Below are 19,462 nucleotides of genomic sequence, written 5' to 3'. Positions count from 1 at the left end.
GGGAAAGGTTCATACGAGTTGGAGAACCAAAATGGAGACAAGTTTCCCAACAATTGGAACATGGTGCACCTCAAAAGATATTATTGCTGATGAACAATATCCAATCTGAAAGTATGTGCTGTACTCTTTTTTCCTTCATTCAGTTTGTTTCCCAATTGGGTTTTTGTGGCAAGGTTTTTAATGAGGCAACGATAGAAAGCATACTACGAAGACAACAACAATAAGACCTTTGATAGAAGGGTAAACAAGCAAGCTTCCACTCGGGGACAGTTAGATAATCTTTGGTTCGATAGCAAATTCCCACTAGGAAGTTAAGTTTGCTATTGAACAAATGTTACCCGACCTTTCATGAGCATAAACCACAAGATGATTGTTAGATAATCTTTCGGTCGATAGCATATATTCCTGAGGGAAAGTAAGGTGTGTTACCGAGTTGAGGATTATCTAGCAATTCATTGGTGGAATATTTGAAAGTACAAGACTTCCAGTGTTACAATTCACATTCTTCGCATTCAAACACTAGGGGGGATGATATGAGGATACGACATCAATAACTACTACGTTGTCCGGGAACAAAAATTTGGAAACAAAATACGTTATCAGGACCGTGGACTGTGCAACCAGCCCCGTAGAAACAAGTTGTACAAGATAGCCACAAGTAATGGCAATTTCTTTTTAGCATAGCAAATGCATGTATACTTTTGAAGATATAAGGAATTAAATAAAATGAAATCCTTTTATTTTTATCTTGTTTCTGGTCTGAATGATGAACTAACTTTTTCCTTTTGAAAGTTAAACAAGTACTTCAAATGCTAGTGCCGCAATGAATAGGAGACGTCATCTTCAAGAGCACCGTAAACATAAAAGGGCCCTCTCTTATAAAAACCCTCACGTTAAAGGGTTGGTTTCAGAAGAATTTATGCCCAGAATTAAAATGCCTTTAGGGAAAAATGCACCCGAAGACGTACACAGAAGGACGCAAAAAGTAAACTTGCGCAAATAATTGTAGAAACCCTCATGTAAAAGGGATAATACTCGGAACCAAAATGCCTCGAGGAAAAAGCATCTGAGACTACACATAGTAAAGCGCGAATACAAAAACGTGCGCAAAATTCTTAAGCAAACACAAAGATTGAATACTTGCATAGATATGCAAACGAAAATAAGACTCAAATAATATTTGAGCAAAAATACATCTTTATTTACAAGAACATGCCAAAATGTCAAAAGTACAAGAATGGGAAAAAGAAAAAAAAAGCTAAACTACGGTATCTTCGGAACCAGCAGGAAGAGAAGTGCCCGCATCTCCGGGAGAAGTAGGTGGGTCCACCGATGGCTCGACATTTTCCCTAGTTTGATTATCAGCATCGTCGCCTTCCGATTCCTCTTCAATTCCCGAAAACTCAAAACCGGAACTAGAAGAACCACGAGCATCAGACTGCATCGGGAGTTCATTTTTAGTAGCCAACTCAAGCTCTTGGGCCTTAGAAATTTCAGCATAAAAATCAATGATACCAGCTTTGGCCTCTTCCAAGGTTTTTCTCCTCATGCTATACATAACGTAAGTTTTCTCAACAATAAGGGAAGCTACCCAGTGCTTAAGTTCTTCTTTTACTTGATCTACCTCGGTAGAAAGGCTGTCCCTGGCGGACTTAATAGATCTGAGGGTAACGTCAAGGTCAGAGACAGTTGAACTATAGAGACTTTTATGATCAATAGTTTTCTTGTACTTATCTTCCAACTGGCACGTTTCGCCCCTGAAGCAGTAAGCTCTTCGATTTTGGAGTTAAAGGCTTCCTTGAAGTCAGTCACTTTTTCAGCAGTAGCAGCCTCGCGCTCGGTTGCAGCAAGAACGACGTCATGGATTTCGGACCATTTGGCCATGACTTTGTCAAATCTAACCCTTAGCGGGCCAATTTCTTGGCTAAGTGTTATCACTTCTTGCTCGCTTTGCTGCAAACAAGCCTCCAATACAACGACCTTAACAGCTTTGTCTTCCAATTCCGAGAGACGAGTGATACTTTGCTCTCGCTCTGCAAAAAGCAGATCCCTATCAGAAGTAAGCTCTTCCTTATCACGAATCAACCTCTGAAGGCCGTCGGAAGCAAGAAAATTGGCCTACAAAATAAGAAAAATGAAACTGAGAATACGTTCATATAAAAATAGAATAAATAACAAAGGAAGAAAAGAGCGCACTGTTGCGGCATTGTGCATGGCATTATTCAATAGGAACTCTCCCGGGAGTTCCCTAACCTTTTCCCAATATTTCTCTGAAACCAAAGGCTTCAGATAATTAGCAAGATTCACCGACCGGGAAAGCGGGTTGCACTCGGTAGCATTATTGTATCCCAAATTCCCATGAACTGGGGACTGGGGAGGAGGAACATGTCCTTTATAATTAGATGCGGCCAGTGGAGATGATGTAGAAATTGCTGGTAGAAGAGTAGATGAAGATGGAAATGATGTAGCAATTGCTGGTATTGGTAAAGAGGGAAATGAAGCTGATGGAGTTGAAGAGTAAGAATCAGTTGCATCAAATGCAGTACTAATGTTGGTTGCTCACCAACCAAAGATGGCATGGACTCGGTACTTAGCCTTGCGATACCAGGCATGACAATTAGGGACCGAAAATGGGAATTGGCATTTTCCACTAAATCATATTCCCCCAAAGTGCCGAGATATCGTCCTAAGTTACTGTATTTAACCCAACAGGTTGAGCATTTTGTTAAGTTGATGATGAACATCGCCTTTGTGTAGGGAAGCCCCATCATCACTGGCTTCACTATCATTATTAATCATCACAGTGTCTATGACCGGCCCGGGAGGAGGGCTAGTGATCACAACTTCTAGAGATGACACAGCGGTAATAGTCTTCGCCCTCTTGTTTTTTTTCCCGACCACAGAAAAACACCTTCTTTTTTGTTGCTTATTCTCCGACCGGTTGACTTCGTAATAAAACACTTTCTCCCGAAGCAGGTCCAGAGACACCTGCTTGAGTAACTGCCTCCTAAAGTAGCCTTGCCACATCAGCATGATCAGCCAAAACGTCCTCCTCAAGGACAACAACTAAGCCCGCAGGTAGAACTAGTTTCAAGGAAGAGATAGAAGGGGTTAGTCAAGTTCTTCACATGAAAAATTGAAACAAGGTGAGTTTGAATTACCATGATTTTTGGCCTTCAACCCATATTTAGGGGCCAGTTCTTTCCACAAATAAGTTTTGGGCGTTGTAAAATCTAAAATCTTCTGAACCCACCAATCTAAACCTTCAACCACCTGTGGGGTCCATCGAGTTACTGAAACATGTGAAGGGTAAAAAATCAATATGACTACAGAAGGATATTTAGTAAAAATATCAAACAAAGATCTTACGAGTGCGGTTCCAAGCGACCGAAAAGGATGATGCCGTTGTTGGAATGATGTCGTTGGTGGCAACTACGGAGAACCGTTCCATCCACCCACGGTTGTTGTCATCATCCATTCTAGTCAACAGAGCAAGGTTGCTATCATTCCCCCACAGAAGATCCTGGGAGAGTAGAGATTTATTATATGAGCTAAGATTAGCTCTTCTCGAGTCTCCTGTCATAAAAGCCGAAGGTAGGCGACTGTTCTCCACATAGAAGGACTTACTTGTTCCAAACACACTTGGTAACGGAGGCAAAATTCCACAATCATGGAATCAAGCTCTCCGCTCAAAGAAAATGCACCTAAAGTAAAGGGATACGTGTATAAATATGTAAAACCATCTTTGGGTTAGGTCACTCGCTCTGATAGATCAGGAGCGATAATATCCAGCTCAGGACAACAGCAGTCTTTCTTCACAACAGGAATATTGGAAAGACAGATGGAAGAAGTGTATCTATTGATGGCTTATGTACGAGAGTTAGCAGTAGGGAATTTCTCCTCAAAGTCTTTTATGGTAGTAAGACTTCTAGGGCTGATGGGGTGTAATGTTGAAGGAACATCATCCTCAATCTTTTTCTTGTTCTTTGAAGAACTGGTATACTTTGAGGAAGAAGACATTACGTGAAAGGAGGAGAAAGGTTTTTGTTTGAAGAGAGTTAGAGAAAAGATGAAGAACAAAGGTTCAAGCTTGGAAAATTATGAAGTGTAAGGGAAAAGGATGATGCATATAATTAAATTTTTGGTGGGTAAATTCATGGCCATGATTACCTCGTTAATCGGCAAAACTTGTGCTGAATCGTGGGATGACGCATGTTCGGGGCATTAAATGTGGAGAAACCTCTGTCAAATCAACCGTTAGAAGCCAATAGAGGGAGTTATAGAAATTTTCGCCAAAAGAGTATTTCTACCAACTTCTTGGTAATACAAAGTTATGTCACCAGAATGCAGGGAGACTATCTATATAGGGTAAAATATGAAATAACATGTGGTCATCTAAAGGAAGGACACATTGAACCTAAGACGGAGATGTCCACTGACCGCAGATATCACCAGAAAGAATAATGATCATAAAGGTATATTAAATGCTCTGCGCCCGGTAGCATTTAATAAGTAATATTCTGCAGAATTAAGGGTGGTGGCCCATTACAGTGAATTTGGCATTTATGCCTACTGTTACATCTTCATCAATGGCACTCATAATTGACACTAAAGGAAAGCACGATTCTAGGACCTCCTTCCCTAGGCACAACTATAAATAGAGAGCTCAGTCTTCATTGTAAAAGAGACAAATTTTCTGGCTAACTTACACTACATCCTATACAAATCTTAATACAATTTTACATTTTTGCTTTTTGATCTCATCATTTCTATGGTCGGAAACCTTATTCCCGGATTCGCCATTTCTGCCATTTCATCTACATTTTAAGGCTAAGTATTGTATATTTCTTCAGTTATTTCTTTATTTCAAGATCAAATTAGTTTACTTGTCTAGAAACTACGTATAATTTCAACTGTGCCATTTTATGGGTAAACAATTACCTTATCAGAGAGGCTTTTCCGGGCGGACCTAACAGATTGGAGGCTAATATCAAGGTTGCAGACAGTTGAACTAAAGAGTCTATTATGTTCGATAATTTTTTTTGTACTTCTCTTCCAATTGGGCACACTTCGCCTCCATAGCAGCAAGCTCTTCGATTTTGGAGTCTAAGTTTGCTTCTAATTCAATCACTATTTTGGTAGTAGCAGTCTCGCGCTCGGTTGCAGCAAGAATGACATCCTGGACTTTAGCCCACTTAGCCTTGGCTTCATCAAATCTAACCCTCAGCGGGCGAATCTCTTGGCTAAGATTTACCACCTCTTGCTTGCTTTGCTGCAAACGAGCCTCCAAAACAATAACCTCAGTGGCTTTGGTTTCCAATTCTGAGAGGCGGAGAACGGCCTGGTCCAGTTCCGCCAAAAGCTGATTCCGTTCAGAAGTAAGCTCCTCTTTCTCACGAATCAACCTCTGAAGGCCCTCGAAAGCAAGAAAGTTGGCCTACAAAGCAAGAGAAGCAAAACTTAGAACACATTCATGCAAAAGTAGATGAAATTACAAAGGAAGAAAAGAGTGTACCGCTGCGGCATTGTGCATGGTGTTGTTCAACAGGAACTCTCCCGAGAGTGCTCTAACCTTTTCCCAATCTTTCTCTGAAGTCAAAGGCTTAAGATAATTAGTGAGCTCCAACGGCTGGGAATGTAGGTTGCACCCTGTAGAGATCGAAAGGGTAACATTCCTTCTCCGATGGGGATCTTCAAAAAGTGCAGCAAATTTTTTCCCCAAATTCCCATGAACTGGGGACTGAGAGGAGGAATATCTCCTCCGTGATCAGATGCGGCCGGTGGAGATGATGTAACAATTGTTGGTGGAAGAGCGGATGAAGACGGAATTTATCTAGCAATTGCTGGTGTTGGTGAAGATGGAAATAAAGCTGATGGAGTTGAAGAGTAAGAAGCAGGTGCATTACTAGATAAAAAGATTAATATTTATAAATATAATGATATAACATTACTCAAATATTTTACTAAAAAAATAAACTATAAAATGAATGGCATGAAATTTGAGCTAATAAGTCAATACTAATATAAAAAAATTATAGAACCAAAAATATAACATAAATTTAAAATCCAAAAAAAATTAACATAATATTTTTATGTAAAAGTACAACATAATGTATATAATTTAAGTAGATATAATTCAACATAAAAGGGAAACATAAGTCTATAACCTCATTCAATAATGAGATTCTATTTTAGTAACATCAATTATTATATACCAAGTTTATTAATGACTCATTGTTTCTAATACTATGTAACGACCCGGCCGGTTGTTTCATGAGTTACCACTCCGTTTTTCCCATTTCTGCTTCTTATTGTCTTGTTCAGTTCTATTATGTGATATCGGGTTGGTTGGTTCGGGTTCGGAGAGGTTTTGGAAAGGAATGAGACACTTAGTCTCTTTTGAGTAAGCTTAGGTTGGAAAAGTCAACCAGATGTTGACTTATATGAAAAAGGGCTTGGATGTGAATTCCGATGGTCCAGATAGCTTCGAGAGGTGATTTGGGACTTAGGAGCATGATCGGAATGTGTTTTGGAGGTCCGGAGTAGATTTAGGCTTGAATTAGCGAAATTGGAATTTTGGCATTTTCCGGTTGATAGAGGAGATTTTGATATAGGGGTCGGAATGGAATTTGGGAAGTTGGAGTAGGTCCGTTGTGTCATTTGTGGCGTGTGGGCAAAATTTCAGGTCATTCGGACGAGGTTTCATATTCTTGAATTCTTGTCATGCGAATCTGTTGATCCGAGTACTAAACTTCTGTTATTCTATTCTCTCACAGATTGTGAGGACACGTGCTACCGGTCAGGATAGACGACCACCGGTACCACTAGCTGGGTCCACTAGAGGCTGAGGGTGCGGTCGAGGCCATGGCAGAGGCAGGTGTATAGCTCGCACAACAGTTAGGGTAACACCTGCAGATCCATCAGCCGCCCCAGTTCATAATCAGGTCCTAGTTGTGGATGCTCCAGCAGCACCAGCTCAGACACTGGCTGTGCCTATTTTGATTATAGGCCTTCAGGAGGCCCTGGCCCAGATTCTATCAGTATGCATTGGCCTAGCTCAAGCGGTCTCAGTTACCACAGCCGCAGCTACTTCTCAGGTTGGGGGAGGCACTCAGACTCCCGCCGCTCACACACCTGAGCAGGTCGTGCCGGGACTTCAGACACGGGGGCACCTCCAACCCAGTCGGTTGCAGCTGCTTAGGACTATGTAGCTCCTATTATGCCAGAGGACGAGCAACGCAGGTTTGAGAGGTTTGGTAGACTTCAGCCTCCGACTTTTAGTGGTACAGAGAGCGAGGATGCCCAGGTTTTCTTGGGAAAGTGTTAGAGGATTCTTCGTACAACGGGTATTCTGGAGACCAGCATGGTAGAATTTACCACTTTTCAGTTTTCTGGAGTTGCCTTCACTTGGTAGGGGGCTTATGAGAGGCGTATGCCTGTTGGTGCAGCGCCTCTTACCTGGCAGTAGTTCTCCGTTCTCTTTTTGGAAAAGTATGTGGCACAGTCTTGCAGAGAGGAGCTGCACAGGTAGTTCGAGCAGTTGCGTCAGGGAGATATGACTGTGATGCAGTATGAGATGAGGTTCTCGGAGTTAGCTCGTCATGCTATTTGGTTGGTTCCAACAGATAGAGAGAGGATATGAGGTTCGTTGATGGCCTCACATATCAGCTTCAGATTCTCATGACCAGAGAGTGTGTGTCTGGTGCTACTTTTGAGGAGGTTGTTGACATTTCTCGCGAGATTGAGTCAGTTCGTCTCCAGGAGCGAGATGAGAGGGAGGCCAAGAGGCCTCAGGGATCTAGTATTTTTGGTGGTGCTCCTTCGGGAGGTCAGTTTCAGCACGACAGAGACCGTCCATTCAGACATGCTCAGTTAGCTTGCCCAGGTTATCGTGGAGCATCATCGGGTCATTTTTCTCACAGTTCTCATCAGGGCCATTCATCACTCAGTGCCTTTCCAGCCCAAAGTTCATCCCGTGCTCCATCAGTTCAGGGCTCCTCTATTGGGGGTCTGGAGACCCAAGTGGACCTGTTATTGCTTTGTATGGTGGACTTCAATGTGATATTGGGCATAGATTGGCTATCTCCGTGTTGTGCTATTTTGGACTGTCCTGTTAAGACAGTGACATTGGTTATGTCGGGTGTGCCACGGGTTGAGTAGCGAGGTTCGACTGATTTTGTCCCCAGTAGGGTGATTTCGTTCTTGAAGGTCCAGCAGATGGTAGGGAAGGGTTGTCTTTCATACTTAGCCTTTGTGAGGGATGTCGATGCAAAGACTCCTAGTATTGATTCTATTCCTGTTGTGAGGGATTTTCTCTATGTGTTTCCCGCAGACCTGTCAGGCATGCCACCGGATAGGGATATTGATTTTGGTATTGATCTGGTGCCGGGCACTCAGCCCATTTCTATTCCACCGTATTGCATGGCACCAGCGGAGTTGAAGGAGTTGAAGAAGCAGCTTTAGGAACTCCTTGATAAGGGGTTTATTCGTTCTAGTGCGTCGCCTTAGGGTGCGCCTGTTCTATTTGTGAAGAAGAAGGATGGCACAATGAGGATGTGCATTGATTATAGGTAGTTGAACAAAGTAACAATCAAGAACAAGTATCCTTTGCCTCATATCGATGATTTATTTGACCAGCTTCAAGGAGCGAGAGTGTTCTCCAAGATTGATCTTTGTTCAGGGTATCACCAGCTGAAGATCAGGGACTCGGATATTCTTAAAACAACTTTTAGGATCCGATATGGTCAGTATGAGTTCCTGGTGATGTCTTTTGGGCTGACCAATGCCCCAAAAATGTTCATGCATTTGATGAACAACGTGTTTCGGCCTTATCTCGACTCGTTCATGATTGTTTTCATTGATGATATTCTGGTATACTCACATAGTCAGGAGGAGTACGATTAGCATTTGAGAGTTGTGTTGTAGAGATTGAGGGAGGAGAAGCTTTATGCAAAGTTCTTCGAGTGTGAGTTTTGGCCCAGTTCAGTGGCATTCTTAGGGCACGTGATGTCCAGTGAAGGTATTCAGATTGATCCGCATGGTTCAGTTAGATGGTGATTTGACTTATGATGTGGAGCCAGTAGCTATTCTGGAGCGTCAGGTTTGAAAGTTGAGGTCAAAGGATATAGCTTCAGTGAAAGTGCAGTGGAGAGGTCGTCCCGTAGAGGAGGCTACCTGGGAGATCGAGTGGAAGATGCGGAGCAGATATCCTCACCTATTTGAGACTTCAAGTATGTTTCTTGACCCGTTCGAGGACGAACATTTGTTTAACAGAGGAAGGATATAACGACCCGACCAGTTGTTTCATGAGTTACCGCTCTATTTCCCCCATTTCTGCTTCTTATTGTCTTGTTCAACTGTATTCTGTGATATCAGGTTGGTTGGTTCAGGTTCGGAGAGGTTTGGGAAAGGAATGAGACACTTAGTCTCTTTTGAGTAAACTTAGGTTGGAAAAGTCAACTAGATGTTGACTTATGTGAAAAAGGGCTCGGATGTAAATTCCGATGGTTCGGATAGATTTGGGAGGTGATTTGAGACTTAGAAGCGTGATCAGAATGTGTTTTGGATGTCCGGAGTCGATTTAGGCTTGAATTGGCGAAATTGGATTTTTTGCATTTTTCGGTTGATAGGGGAGATTTTGATATAGGGGCCGGAATGGAATTCCGGAAGTTGGAGTAGGTCCATTGTGTCATTTTATGATGTGTGTAAAAAATTTCAGGTCATTCAGACGAGGTTTGATAGACTTTTTGATCGAAAGTGGAATTTGAAAGTTTTTGGAGTTCTTAGGCTTGAATCCAATGTTAATTTGGTGTTTTGATGTTGTTGAGCTTTCCGAAGGTTGGAAAAAGTTTGAATGATGTTATGGGATATGTTGGCATATTTGGTTGAGGTCCCGAGGACCTCGGGTGAGTTTTGGGTGGTTAAACGGATCAAATCTTGTTGTGGGAAGTTGTAGAAAATCTGTTGTTGGTGTTGCAGACATTTGGCCTTCGCGTTCGCGAGAAGGCTCTTACGTTCGCGAAGGGATGTGGTGTGAGGTAGGAAGTTTGGCCTTCTCGTTTGCGATGTGTGTCCCGCATTCGCGAAGGGTTAGGTTCATTGTTCATTGCGAACGCGAGGAGGTTCCCGTGTTCGCGTAGAGTAGATGGGAGCAGCTGGGGTCCTGGTCAATTGTGCTTCACGTTAGAGTTAAGGGGGTCGCATTCGCGATGGTTTGAGAAGCTGAAGCTTCGCATTTGCAATTAGGAGGTCACGTTCGCGAAGAAGAATTTAAGTGGTCAACGATTTTTGTGCTTCGCAAACGCGAGCCTTTGACCGCATTTGCGAAGAAGGAAAGGGTCACCTGGGCAGAATGTTTAAATAGCCATTGTCCGCGATTTTGGGTCTAACTTTCACCATTTTTAGCGATTTTGGAGCTTCTTGAGAAGAATTGAAGAGGGAATCAAAGGGAAACACTTGGAGGTAAGATCTATGGACTTAATACTCGATCCTATTGTGATTTCTACCTAATTAAACATGAAATTTGTGGAATCTAAAGCCTAAAATTGGGGAGTTAGGGCTTGGAATTTAAGACTTTGATTTGAGGATTTGAGGGGTCATTTGTGGTCAGATTTTGATGTATTTGATATGTATGAACTCATGGGAGTGTAAGGATTCTAGTTTTGTGATTTTTATCGGACACCGAGACGTGGGCCCATGGTCGAGTTTGGCCAATTTCGGGATTTTTTATGTAAATTGGTTATTTTCGAGTGGGCTTTGTTTCTTTAGCATATTTTGATAGATAAATATGATTTTTTGTTAGATTTGGAGCATTCGGAGGCCGAGTTGATAGGCAAAGGCATCGCGGGCTAGAGTTTAGATCGGATAGAGGTAAGTAATGATTGTAAATGTTGTCCTGAGGGTATGACACCCCGGATTTCATATCGTTGTGCTATCTTGAGGTAACACACACGCTAGATGACGAGCGTGGGGTTGTGCACCATTGGGGATTGTGACATAGTCCGTCCCGTATGACTGTTAAATCGCATATTTGATTGAAAATTGTTTGATATCATTGTGTTTTGGAAAGTATTATCATGTTTGGGCTGAATGCCATATCTGGGCCTCGTGCCAACTGTTTTGGACCCTTAGGGAATTTTTACTACTATTCCTCACTATTTTGACTTCATATTTGTACTCAGTCATGCTGTATTCTACTATTTTCATAACTCAGCCATATTTACTCCATTTTAATATTTAAATGTTAGTTTGGGCTGAGCATCATGTTTTACTGTTGCCCGAGTGGCTTGAGAGATTTCTGACTGAGTGGGTCGAGAGCCTGTGTTGTGAGGATATTATAGGATCGTGCTGCACATCGCAACAGTGTTGTACCGATTCATGATTATAAGGCTGAGGGCCTATTTTGTTACACCACAAGGTGGCTTGTTATAACACCGAGGGCCAGTTTGATTATGCCACGAGATGGCTTGTTATAGCGCTTGGGCTGTAGGAGCCCCTCCAACAGTCTGCACATCCCAGTGAGCGCGGGCACCCAGTGTGAGATGTGATATTGCCCGAGGGGCTGATACGAGTGATTGTGAGGTAGCCCAAGGGGCTGAATCTGTTGGTATTTTGCCCGAGGGACGGTTATGGTACTTGTTTTGCCCTCGGGGCTGATTTATGTTACTATCCTTTTCTCACTGTTTTCATCACTAGTTTGAACTACTGAAAGATGTTTTAAAAAGATTTTTACTGAACTGAGATGTTTTTACGAGTTTTATTGCTTTACTGCATTGTTCTGTGTTTATACTATTTTTTTGTAGTATAACGTTGTGGTTTACGTATTTTCTTACTGCTCAGCTGCCTTTACTTTTATTACTTACTGAGTTGGCGTACTCACATTACTCCCTGCACCCTGTGTGTAGATCCAGGAGTCTTCGGTCACACTAGCGAGTGTTGATTTGTCATCCAACAGGCTTTCGGAGTTGACTAGGTAGCTGTTTAGCGTTCGCAGCCCAGTGCTTCTCCTTCCTATCTTTATTCCGTTTTGTATTAGTTTGATTCAGACTATGTTGTCTTTTCATATTTCTAGACGAGTTGTAATTGCTCATGACTGGTGACACCCTATTGTCGGGCTGTATTTTGTTCTGCACCATTCTATTCTACCTTACATTTTGGGATTTTAGCTTATTAATGACTTTAAATGACTTATTATAATTCTTTGACTGGTTTATGGGGTCTGTGTCGGCTGGCCTAGTTTCACGATAGGCGCCATCACAATCAGGTCAATTTTAGGGTCGTGACATATTAGGAGTTGTAACTTCAAAACTAGCTAGAATAATAACATAATTATGCTAAATGAAGTAAATAAAAAAAATAAAAAATATGAGGAACTGCATGGAATCACAAAAAATAAAGGTTGGAAAATGAGAATATTATTTAAATATTAAAAAATAATGTATCATTTTAACATAGTTAAGTTTGCATATAATCTCATTCAATAACAAAGTTCAACTTTGATGACATTACTCATTATACGCCAAGTTTGTGGATGATTTATTCTTTCTAAGATTACGAGGTATAATATTTTGAGAAGAATTAGAATAATAACATAGCTAAAGGTAATAAAAAATAAAAACATAATTAAGAAAGAAATAAAATATGAGAAATTATGTAGAAACACATAAAGTAAAGGTTGGGATATGAAATAAGGAAACAAAAGATAAATAATGCAAAAAAATAATATTTAAAATAAAAAATAAATTAAAAAGAAGAAAAAGAATAGGAATGAAAAGTAAATTAAAAAGAAAAGAAAAGAGATTCAAAAAATAGCCTTGTAATTGCATCATGTAGCTACCAGCAATTCTCAGCCCCTTGAGAACTGGAGAGTGTAATTATACCCCCCTCAATTGTATCCAATTATATGCCGACAAAATAATTATTTGATTAGATAAATGTGCCAAAACTGTGTAATTACATCTAATTTCATCCAAATTCAATTACAAAGTGACTTTTCAAACAGGCCCTAAAAGCACGTGTTCAGAGAAGCTAATGAAGTGACGGACTAGTCAGCAAAAAATGCATGTAGCTTGGACATTTTTGAAAATCCTTTGGATTACCCGTTCCCCTGCTTTTATCATTCTTGCTTTTGAAAGAGATTAGAGCCGTCAAAATGGGCTTGACCTGTGAGGCCAGCCCAACCCAACCCGCTACTTGGATAGGGTTGAGTTAGGATTTTTTGAGCCCATTTAAAATTGAGGCTTATAAGCCCGGCCCAAGTCGGCCCACTGGCCCTTGAGGCTTGACCGAGGCTGGGCCTTGGTCGGCCCGTGGGCCAAAAATTAATTAAATTCAAATTAGTTAACAATTAAATATTTTAAAAAAGTAAACACTAAAAAAACTATTAACTATAGTCCCCATTCTCCAACCCTAGTTTGCTCATTTATCCTTCTGTATCGACTAGAAATTTTGATTTTTTACATGCATGTAATATGACAAAACTAGTTTTTCTTTTGCTTAATTAATAACAAACTCGAAAAGTTTTAGGTGGCCAATAATAATAATCTTTTTTCAAAAGAAAATATTAGTTTAAGTGGCCAATGATAAGTTTGGATTACTTTAATATATTGTTAATATTTAAACTACTCTTCAATATAGAAAAAGATCAATTTTAAACACACACACAAAAAAAAAATTGACAACTAGCAAATTTCAGAAATTTGAAAATTTTTATGGACTATAATGATGAAATCAGCAAATGATGTTAATCCTAAATTAAAAGACCTCAACATATAAACTTATTGAAGCAATCGTTGAATCTGAGGAAAATGAAAGAAAAGTATTAAGAAAATATTCTTGTAACTTTAAAAAAGAAGAGCTAGAGATATAGAGAATTTACATTTCATTGTGAGATTCATCGTCAAATATCAAACTTTTTGTATGCTCTAACCAAACAGAAGTTGTTTACATGATTAATCGATTATGTCACGAAAAAATATTTAAGAATTTAAAGACACTCTTTTTTCTTAAAAAATTTTGAAGGGCCGGCATCCCTAGCCCGCGGTCCTTTTAGAGCTGGGTTGGGTTGGTCATTTTAAGGCCCATTCATATGGCGGGCCGGTCTGTCCTAGCCAACCAAATTTAAAAGCCCACAGGATTTGGGCTGGCTTGGCCTGTCCCGTTTTAACAGCTCAAAGAGATAGCATAGGGCCTATGTTACCTAGACTAGTCTCCCTTTGTAATGACACTTAAGTAGCTTTATTTTGAATAAAAGTTTTTTATTACCAAAAAAATGGTCCAAAATCGTTCCTTAATTTGGTTTCACTCAAAATGGTCCCTAATGTAAGGTGAAGCAATTAAAATAGTCCTCCAAGTTTTAAAACTCATGCATATATATTTAGTTCAGTCCAGCGAGAGCCATCTATATCTAATGAAACAAATATAAATCAACGACTGTGTTACCAAATGTTTCAAAAGGACTCAATTGGTTCTCTAGGTCTTGTATTTCTTATTTCTTATGAATCATAATTGGAGAGAGTGAGAAACACTAATTTAGAAATTTGTGAACAACATAAGAGAGTTGCTGAATAAAAAAGGAGAATTCAAGCACTTGACCGTTGAATATTTAAGAAAATATATTAGTGATCATTTTAAGTAAATGGGATAGTGATAATCTTGTAATTATGAACCCCGATTTACATGTCTTTTTCTTCATTTACTTCTTTTTTGGGTCAAAACTAATACTAGTATATATTCCCAACGACTGACTCGATCACATGGAATAGGCATAGGCTAGTTTGCTTTGAACTGTCACTTGAGTGTATCTGCATATAAAGTAATCAAGGTTTGAAAATAAACTAAATGGTTAAATCTCATACCAAGAACAAGAAAAAGCTAGTACGTATCCATGAAGAGATCTTACTGCGTCGAAATATTATTATCGAATGAACATGGGAATCTCGATCGCCCGTGAAATGAAGAACGGGAAAAGAACAATAAAAGGATGTTGTAAATTATACTTATTGCCCTCCAACAAACAGGAGGAATAACAATATTGAAAACTAACATGTACATTAAATTAAATAAGTTAAATTTAAAAATTTACAAATATGAGTGAGAATCCATGTCGATGATAAAAAATTTAAATTATTAACCATTATTTTCCATTTATGAATTCAATGTAAGCATTTATAAGTTTATGTAAAATAATAAGACGCCAACATAAAAGTCAAGACTAACGAATACGTAATTTATTAATAAACATAACTTCCCAAGCCGTGCCTCTCTTTCCTCCCAAACCAAACCAGTACTAATTAAGACTTTCCAAATTCTTCATACAAACATAGTGTGCAAAAGGACTTCATCTAGAGGGTTATAGTACTACTTTATCCGTATCAATTTATGTGAGATCAGTGCTTTCTTCATTATCAAGAATTATGCTTTTTTATATTTTTTATTTTATCTTTTTAATAAAATAATTTATGATCACACAACTATTTATATGTTATTTTATAAGTTTTTAATTTTTTTCTTTTTTAAATCGGTATGCAATCACAGTACATCACATAAAATAAAACGATATAAAAAATATTCGCTCTGTTTCAGTTTAGATGATTTTTTATTAGTTCGTTCAAAAAATAATGATAAATTTCTGTTATTGGAAATAATTCAATTTTAAACTTTTTATTTTACAACCACACAAATGTCATGTCCCTACAAAACTTTTATCCCTTAAGTTTTTAAGACTACAAGTTTCAAAAATTATTTTTTTATTCTTAAACATCGTGGCGAGTCGTTTAAATTAAAAGGAAGAACTAATTAGCTACTCGTTAGATCGAACCATTGACCGCCCGCCTTCTCAAGCAAGGAATATAAAAACGTAGGCTTAAGAAAACAGAGTGCTCCCACCTCCTGAAATGTTTTAAAGAAAAACAAGCTGAGACCATCACCGCCCACATTCTGTAAACGTGTCCATGCCGTTGGCTTCTCTTCTTTAATTTCATCATTCTTGTTTTCATTCTTCTTTCTCAAGTAATTATCTGTAGCAATTTTGTGCTTTTCTTCAGCTAGAGTTTCGTTTCTTATATACTGTTCCGAATTATTTCCATCTTCCATGAAGAACATTTTGCAGCATCAGCCTCAATTGTTGTCTCTTTTTCCAGTAGAAGCAATTCAAGATGCATATCCCAACCGTTACAAGATTTATGCTCCTTCCAATATGGGAAAAGCGAAAGCAGAGCACAACTCCGAGCACCATTTGATGGAAAGCACAAACTCAGGCTCTGATCATAACGATGACATTCAAGAATCAGCAGTTTCTGACTCTGAGAGCGGTATTTTTGGCTCCAATTATCAAGAGAACGCACAATCAGATGATTTGATAAGGATTGATGAAGGTGATAAGATGCATCAGATTATCAATAAAAAGTTTATTTCAGGTTTGGGTATACTTGGATTATCTACACAAATTGAGGCCATTGACAAGAATGCTTATTCTAGCTTCACAATGCAAGCTAGGCTTCAGTCATTCCTTAGATTTTCCAAAGCAATGGAGAAAAAATGTGGGGGGAATGCTAATGAGAAGTATGCTTGGTTTGGAGCCTCCAAGGATGATATTGACAGCATATTTTCTCATGGTTTTGGGAATCCTATGAACAATGGAGCTTATGGTCACTGCATTTGCCTCTCTCCTTATGATTATCCTCTTGATTGGTATGTATGCTCATCTTTTTACGATTGAAATGTGTAGCCGTCTCATCTAAAAGTTTATTCAGGTGCATGTCTTACTTTATACATACTGTAAGAACATTGTTTGCTCTGATACCGTGTTAAATTGGGTGATCACCTAGTCTAAAAATTTAAATTATTAGGTAGAAAGCATCTATTTTGTTTGTTTTAGATCTCTTTGAACTTTTACAATTATATTTTTTTGACTAATTCCTAATTTTCTTATGTCTTTCAGTCTTCAAACAGCTATTCCTGATAAGGATGGGCTAAGACATTTATTGCTTAGTCGTGTGATACTAGGAAGATTAGAAGTTGTTCATCCTGGTTTAGGACAATCTCATCCAACTTCTGAGCAGTTTGACACTGGGGTTGACAATTTACATTCTCCAAGAAAATACATTGTGTGGAGTAGCAACATGAATGCTTATATTTTCCCTGACTTTGTGATCAGTTTCAGAATAATTTCGAAGGTCAAAGGTACGCTTTAATACTAAAGAAAATTGGAGATGCTTTGATTTTGGATGATTGTTCTGTAGTATTAATAAATTTTGCTCATCCTTCACTTTGCAGAGAGTAGAATATTTTCAGTTCCTTTAAAAAGTCCAAGTTCAGCGTGGATTTCTTTTCCTGCTTTGATATCTGCACTATCAAAAATTTTGCCGCCTAACACCGTCAAACTGATTAAGAAATATCATAGTGATTATAAGGTAAGTGCTTGCTATTTATTAAATTCTCGACTATCTTTCTTCGATTGGATGTGACTATATTTTTCTACTTCCCCTATTTTTATCCCATTTTTGTTGAAGTCCAGTATATTTTTTTAGGAGAGGAAGATCACTAGGCGCGGGTTGATACAACAAGCTACAAAATTAGCAGGAGATGAGTTGTTAGCTTTAATCATAAAGTCCTGCAAAACTAAGGTATGCCATCACATTAAATCTTGTGTTTGAAAAACTGTGACTGGAGCAATTATTATGGTAAATTTAGTTCGACTGAATAAGTCTTCTACCATGTAATTCTCGTGATCACAAGATATACCAAAAGACAAGTACAACTTATTCTGCAGATTAACAATGCATTGTACCATCAATGGAAAAGAATTCTTGCAGTTTACTATAATAAGTTGTTAGCTTTTCAAGTTAATTTCTGTAAGTTATAGGCTCACTCTCTTCCATGGCATGGTTTATTCAATAGGTAATTAAGCAAAATGAAACAGCCAAAATTAGGATGCCTTTGTAAGTTCCTATTCTAGTTGTTCAGAATCTTACAACAATTGTTTGTGCTTTTGTATTTGCAGCAAAATAAAGGATCAACTGCAGACTCACCCAGAAGCAGCTCTATCAACCTTCAACAATGGGATAATGAAACCTATCCTTTGCCTAAACAGGATTCCATTTGATATAATAGTTTTGGAAGTAGCTTATTATCCACACACAATATTTCTTATTCTCTTCAGAACCTTTTTTCCTTCCCCCCCCCCCCCCCCTCTTTTTTTTTCTTCTGCTTTTTGGTAGCCTCAAGGGTGTTGCGAAGTAATCCTCCCTCTTCCTAAATTATATGGCGGTGTTTGACTCGGCACAAAATTTAAGAAAGTATAATAACCCATACTTTTGAAGTAAGATTTGAATGGTTCAACGTATGTAAGAATACCCGAGTCCTAAAGAAATTGAGCTATACTCAAGATATACGTCATCAAGAGTCGATAAAAAGTTTCGTCGGAATTAAGTGGGTGAATTAAGCTCGTATAAGGTACTACTTCAGTCACGACCCAAAATCCCAACATTGGGGTCATGATGGAACCTAACATCCACTTGCTAGGTAAGCCGACGTGAGATAATTAAATAGCCAATTTTAAATAGTTAAAAATACAATGATGATATACAATGAGAAATAAAACCCAATCTGATACATTACTAATATAAGTTACGTGATAATATCTACTCCCAAAGATCCGGAGTCACGAGTACACGAGCAACTAGAAACCTACAAATAGATTTTGAAACAAATACAATGTTTCGAAGGAAATGAATAGTAAAAGTGTGAAAGAGGAAGGGGACTTCAAGGTCCGCGGACGCTAGCAGATCTACCTTGAGTCTCCGTAAGCAGTGATCCAAGATGACGCACCTCATGCACCGTGGAGATCAATACCAGTATCTGTACAAGAAGTGTAAAAGTGTAGTATGATTACAACCGACCAATGACTCAATAAGTGTCAAGCCTAACCTCGTCGAGGTAGCGACGAAGCTATGATAGGACACTATGTAAATAACATGTACAAATATATATAAAGAAGCAATAATAACAGAGAATGGTAACGTACAAACTAGGAGGGGCATGCAAAAGGGGGCAAATATAACAACCGCGACAGGTATGATATCACGAAAGAGCCAAGAAAATCATTAACCAATGAAATAAGATAAATCAATGACATGAAAATGGCACGGCATAACCCCTTGGTACTTTTACTCTCATCCTTAAAATGTAATAATGAATAAATGAGATGAATGGCACGGCATCACCCTCCCTGCTTTTACTCTCTTCCTCACCATGTGATAATGAATAAATGAAATAAATGGCACGACACCACTCTTTGTTCTCTTACCATCGTCCTCACCATGAAATAATGAATAAATGAATTCAGGAAATAAATAATGCAGAGAATATATTTAACGTCAAATATGGTGTCAAGATATCAGACTTCAGCTTCTAAAAATATTAAACAACTATGAAATAAGCAATAATTATGAAACGAATAATC

General features: G+C 38.9%; 2 protein-coding genes across 2 annotated transcripts; one reads left to right on the top strand and one right to left on the bottom strand.

Annotated features, from left to right (window-relative positions):
• Positions 1-5,023: 5,023 nt before the first annotated feature.
• On the bottom strand, positions 5,024-16,092 carry LOC138879741 (uncharacterized). Its single transcript, XM_070159376.1, has 3 exons — positions 15,886-16,092; positions 5,573-5,629; positions 5,024-5,437 (listed from the first exon to the last, which is right to left on the bottom strand). The coding sequence occupies exons 1-3, from the start codon at positions 16,090-16,092 to the stop codon at positions 5,024-5,026; spliced, it is 678 nt and encodes a 225-aa protein (XP_070015477.1).
• On the top strand, positions 15,944-18,159 carry LOC104237241 (probable inactive poly [ADP-ribose] polymerase SRO5). The gene is made up of 5 exons (XM_009791343.2): positions 15,944-16,689; positions 16,940-17,181; positions 17,275-17,411; positions 17,529-17,624; positions 18,002-18,159. The coding sequence occupies exons 1-5, from the start codon at positions 16,091-16,093 to the stop codon at positions 18,101-18,103; spliced, it is 1,176 nt and encodes a 391-aa protein (XP_009789645.1). The 5' UTR covers positions 15,944-16,090; the 3' UTR covers positions 18,104-18,159.
• The last annotated feature ends 1,303 nt before the right edge of the window (positions 18,160-19,462 follow it).

The sequence above is a fragment of the Nicotiana sylvestris genome, chromosome 10, assembly GCF_000393655.2.
Source record: "Nicotiana sylvestris chromosome 10, ASM39365v2, whole genome shotgun sequence".
Classification (NCBI taxonomy): Eukaryota; Viridiplantae; Streptophyta; class Magnoliopsida; order Solanales; family Solanaceae; genus Nicotiana; species Nicotiana sylvestris.
Note: the sequence above shows the minus strand (reverse complement) of the source record. Positions and strands in the feature narration are given on the sequence as shown.

Coding starts and splice junctions, on each gene's coding strand:
- LOC104237241 (XM_009791343.2), top strand. CDS start 16,091: ATGAAGAACATTTTGCAGCATCAGCCTCAATTGTTGTCTCTTTTTCCA. Junction 16,690..16,939: donor TATGATTATCCTCTTGATTG/GTATGTATGCTC, acceptor TATGTCTTTCAG/TCTTCAAACAGCTATTCCTG. Junction 17,182..17,274: donor AATAATTTCGAAGGTCAAAG/GTACGCTTTAAT, acceptor TTCACTTTGCAG/AGAGTAGAATATTTTCAGTT.
- LOC138879741 (XM_070159376.1), bottom strand. CDS start 16,092: ATGGAAGATGGAAATAATTCGGAACAGTATATAAGAAACGAAACTCTA. Junction 5,630..15,885: donor TCTTTAAAACATTTCAGGAG/GTGGGAGCACTC, acceptor CTACATTCCCAG/CCGTTGGAGCTCACTAATTA. Junction 5,438..5,572: donor CAGAGAAAGATTGGGAAAAG/GTTAGAGCACTC, acceptor CTTGCTTTGTAG/GCCAACTTTCTTGCTTTCGA.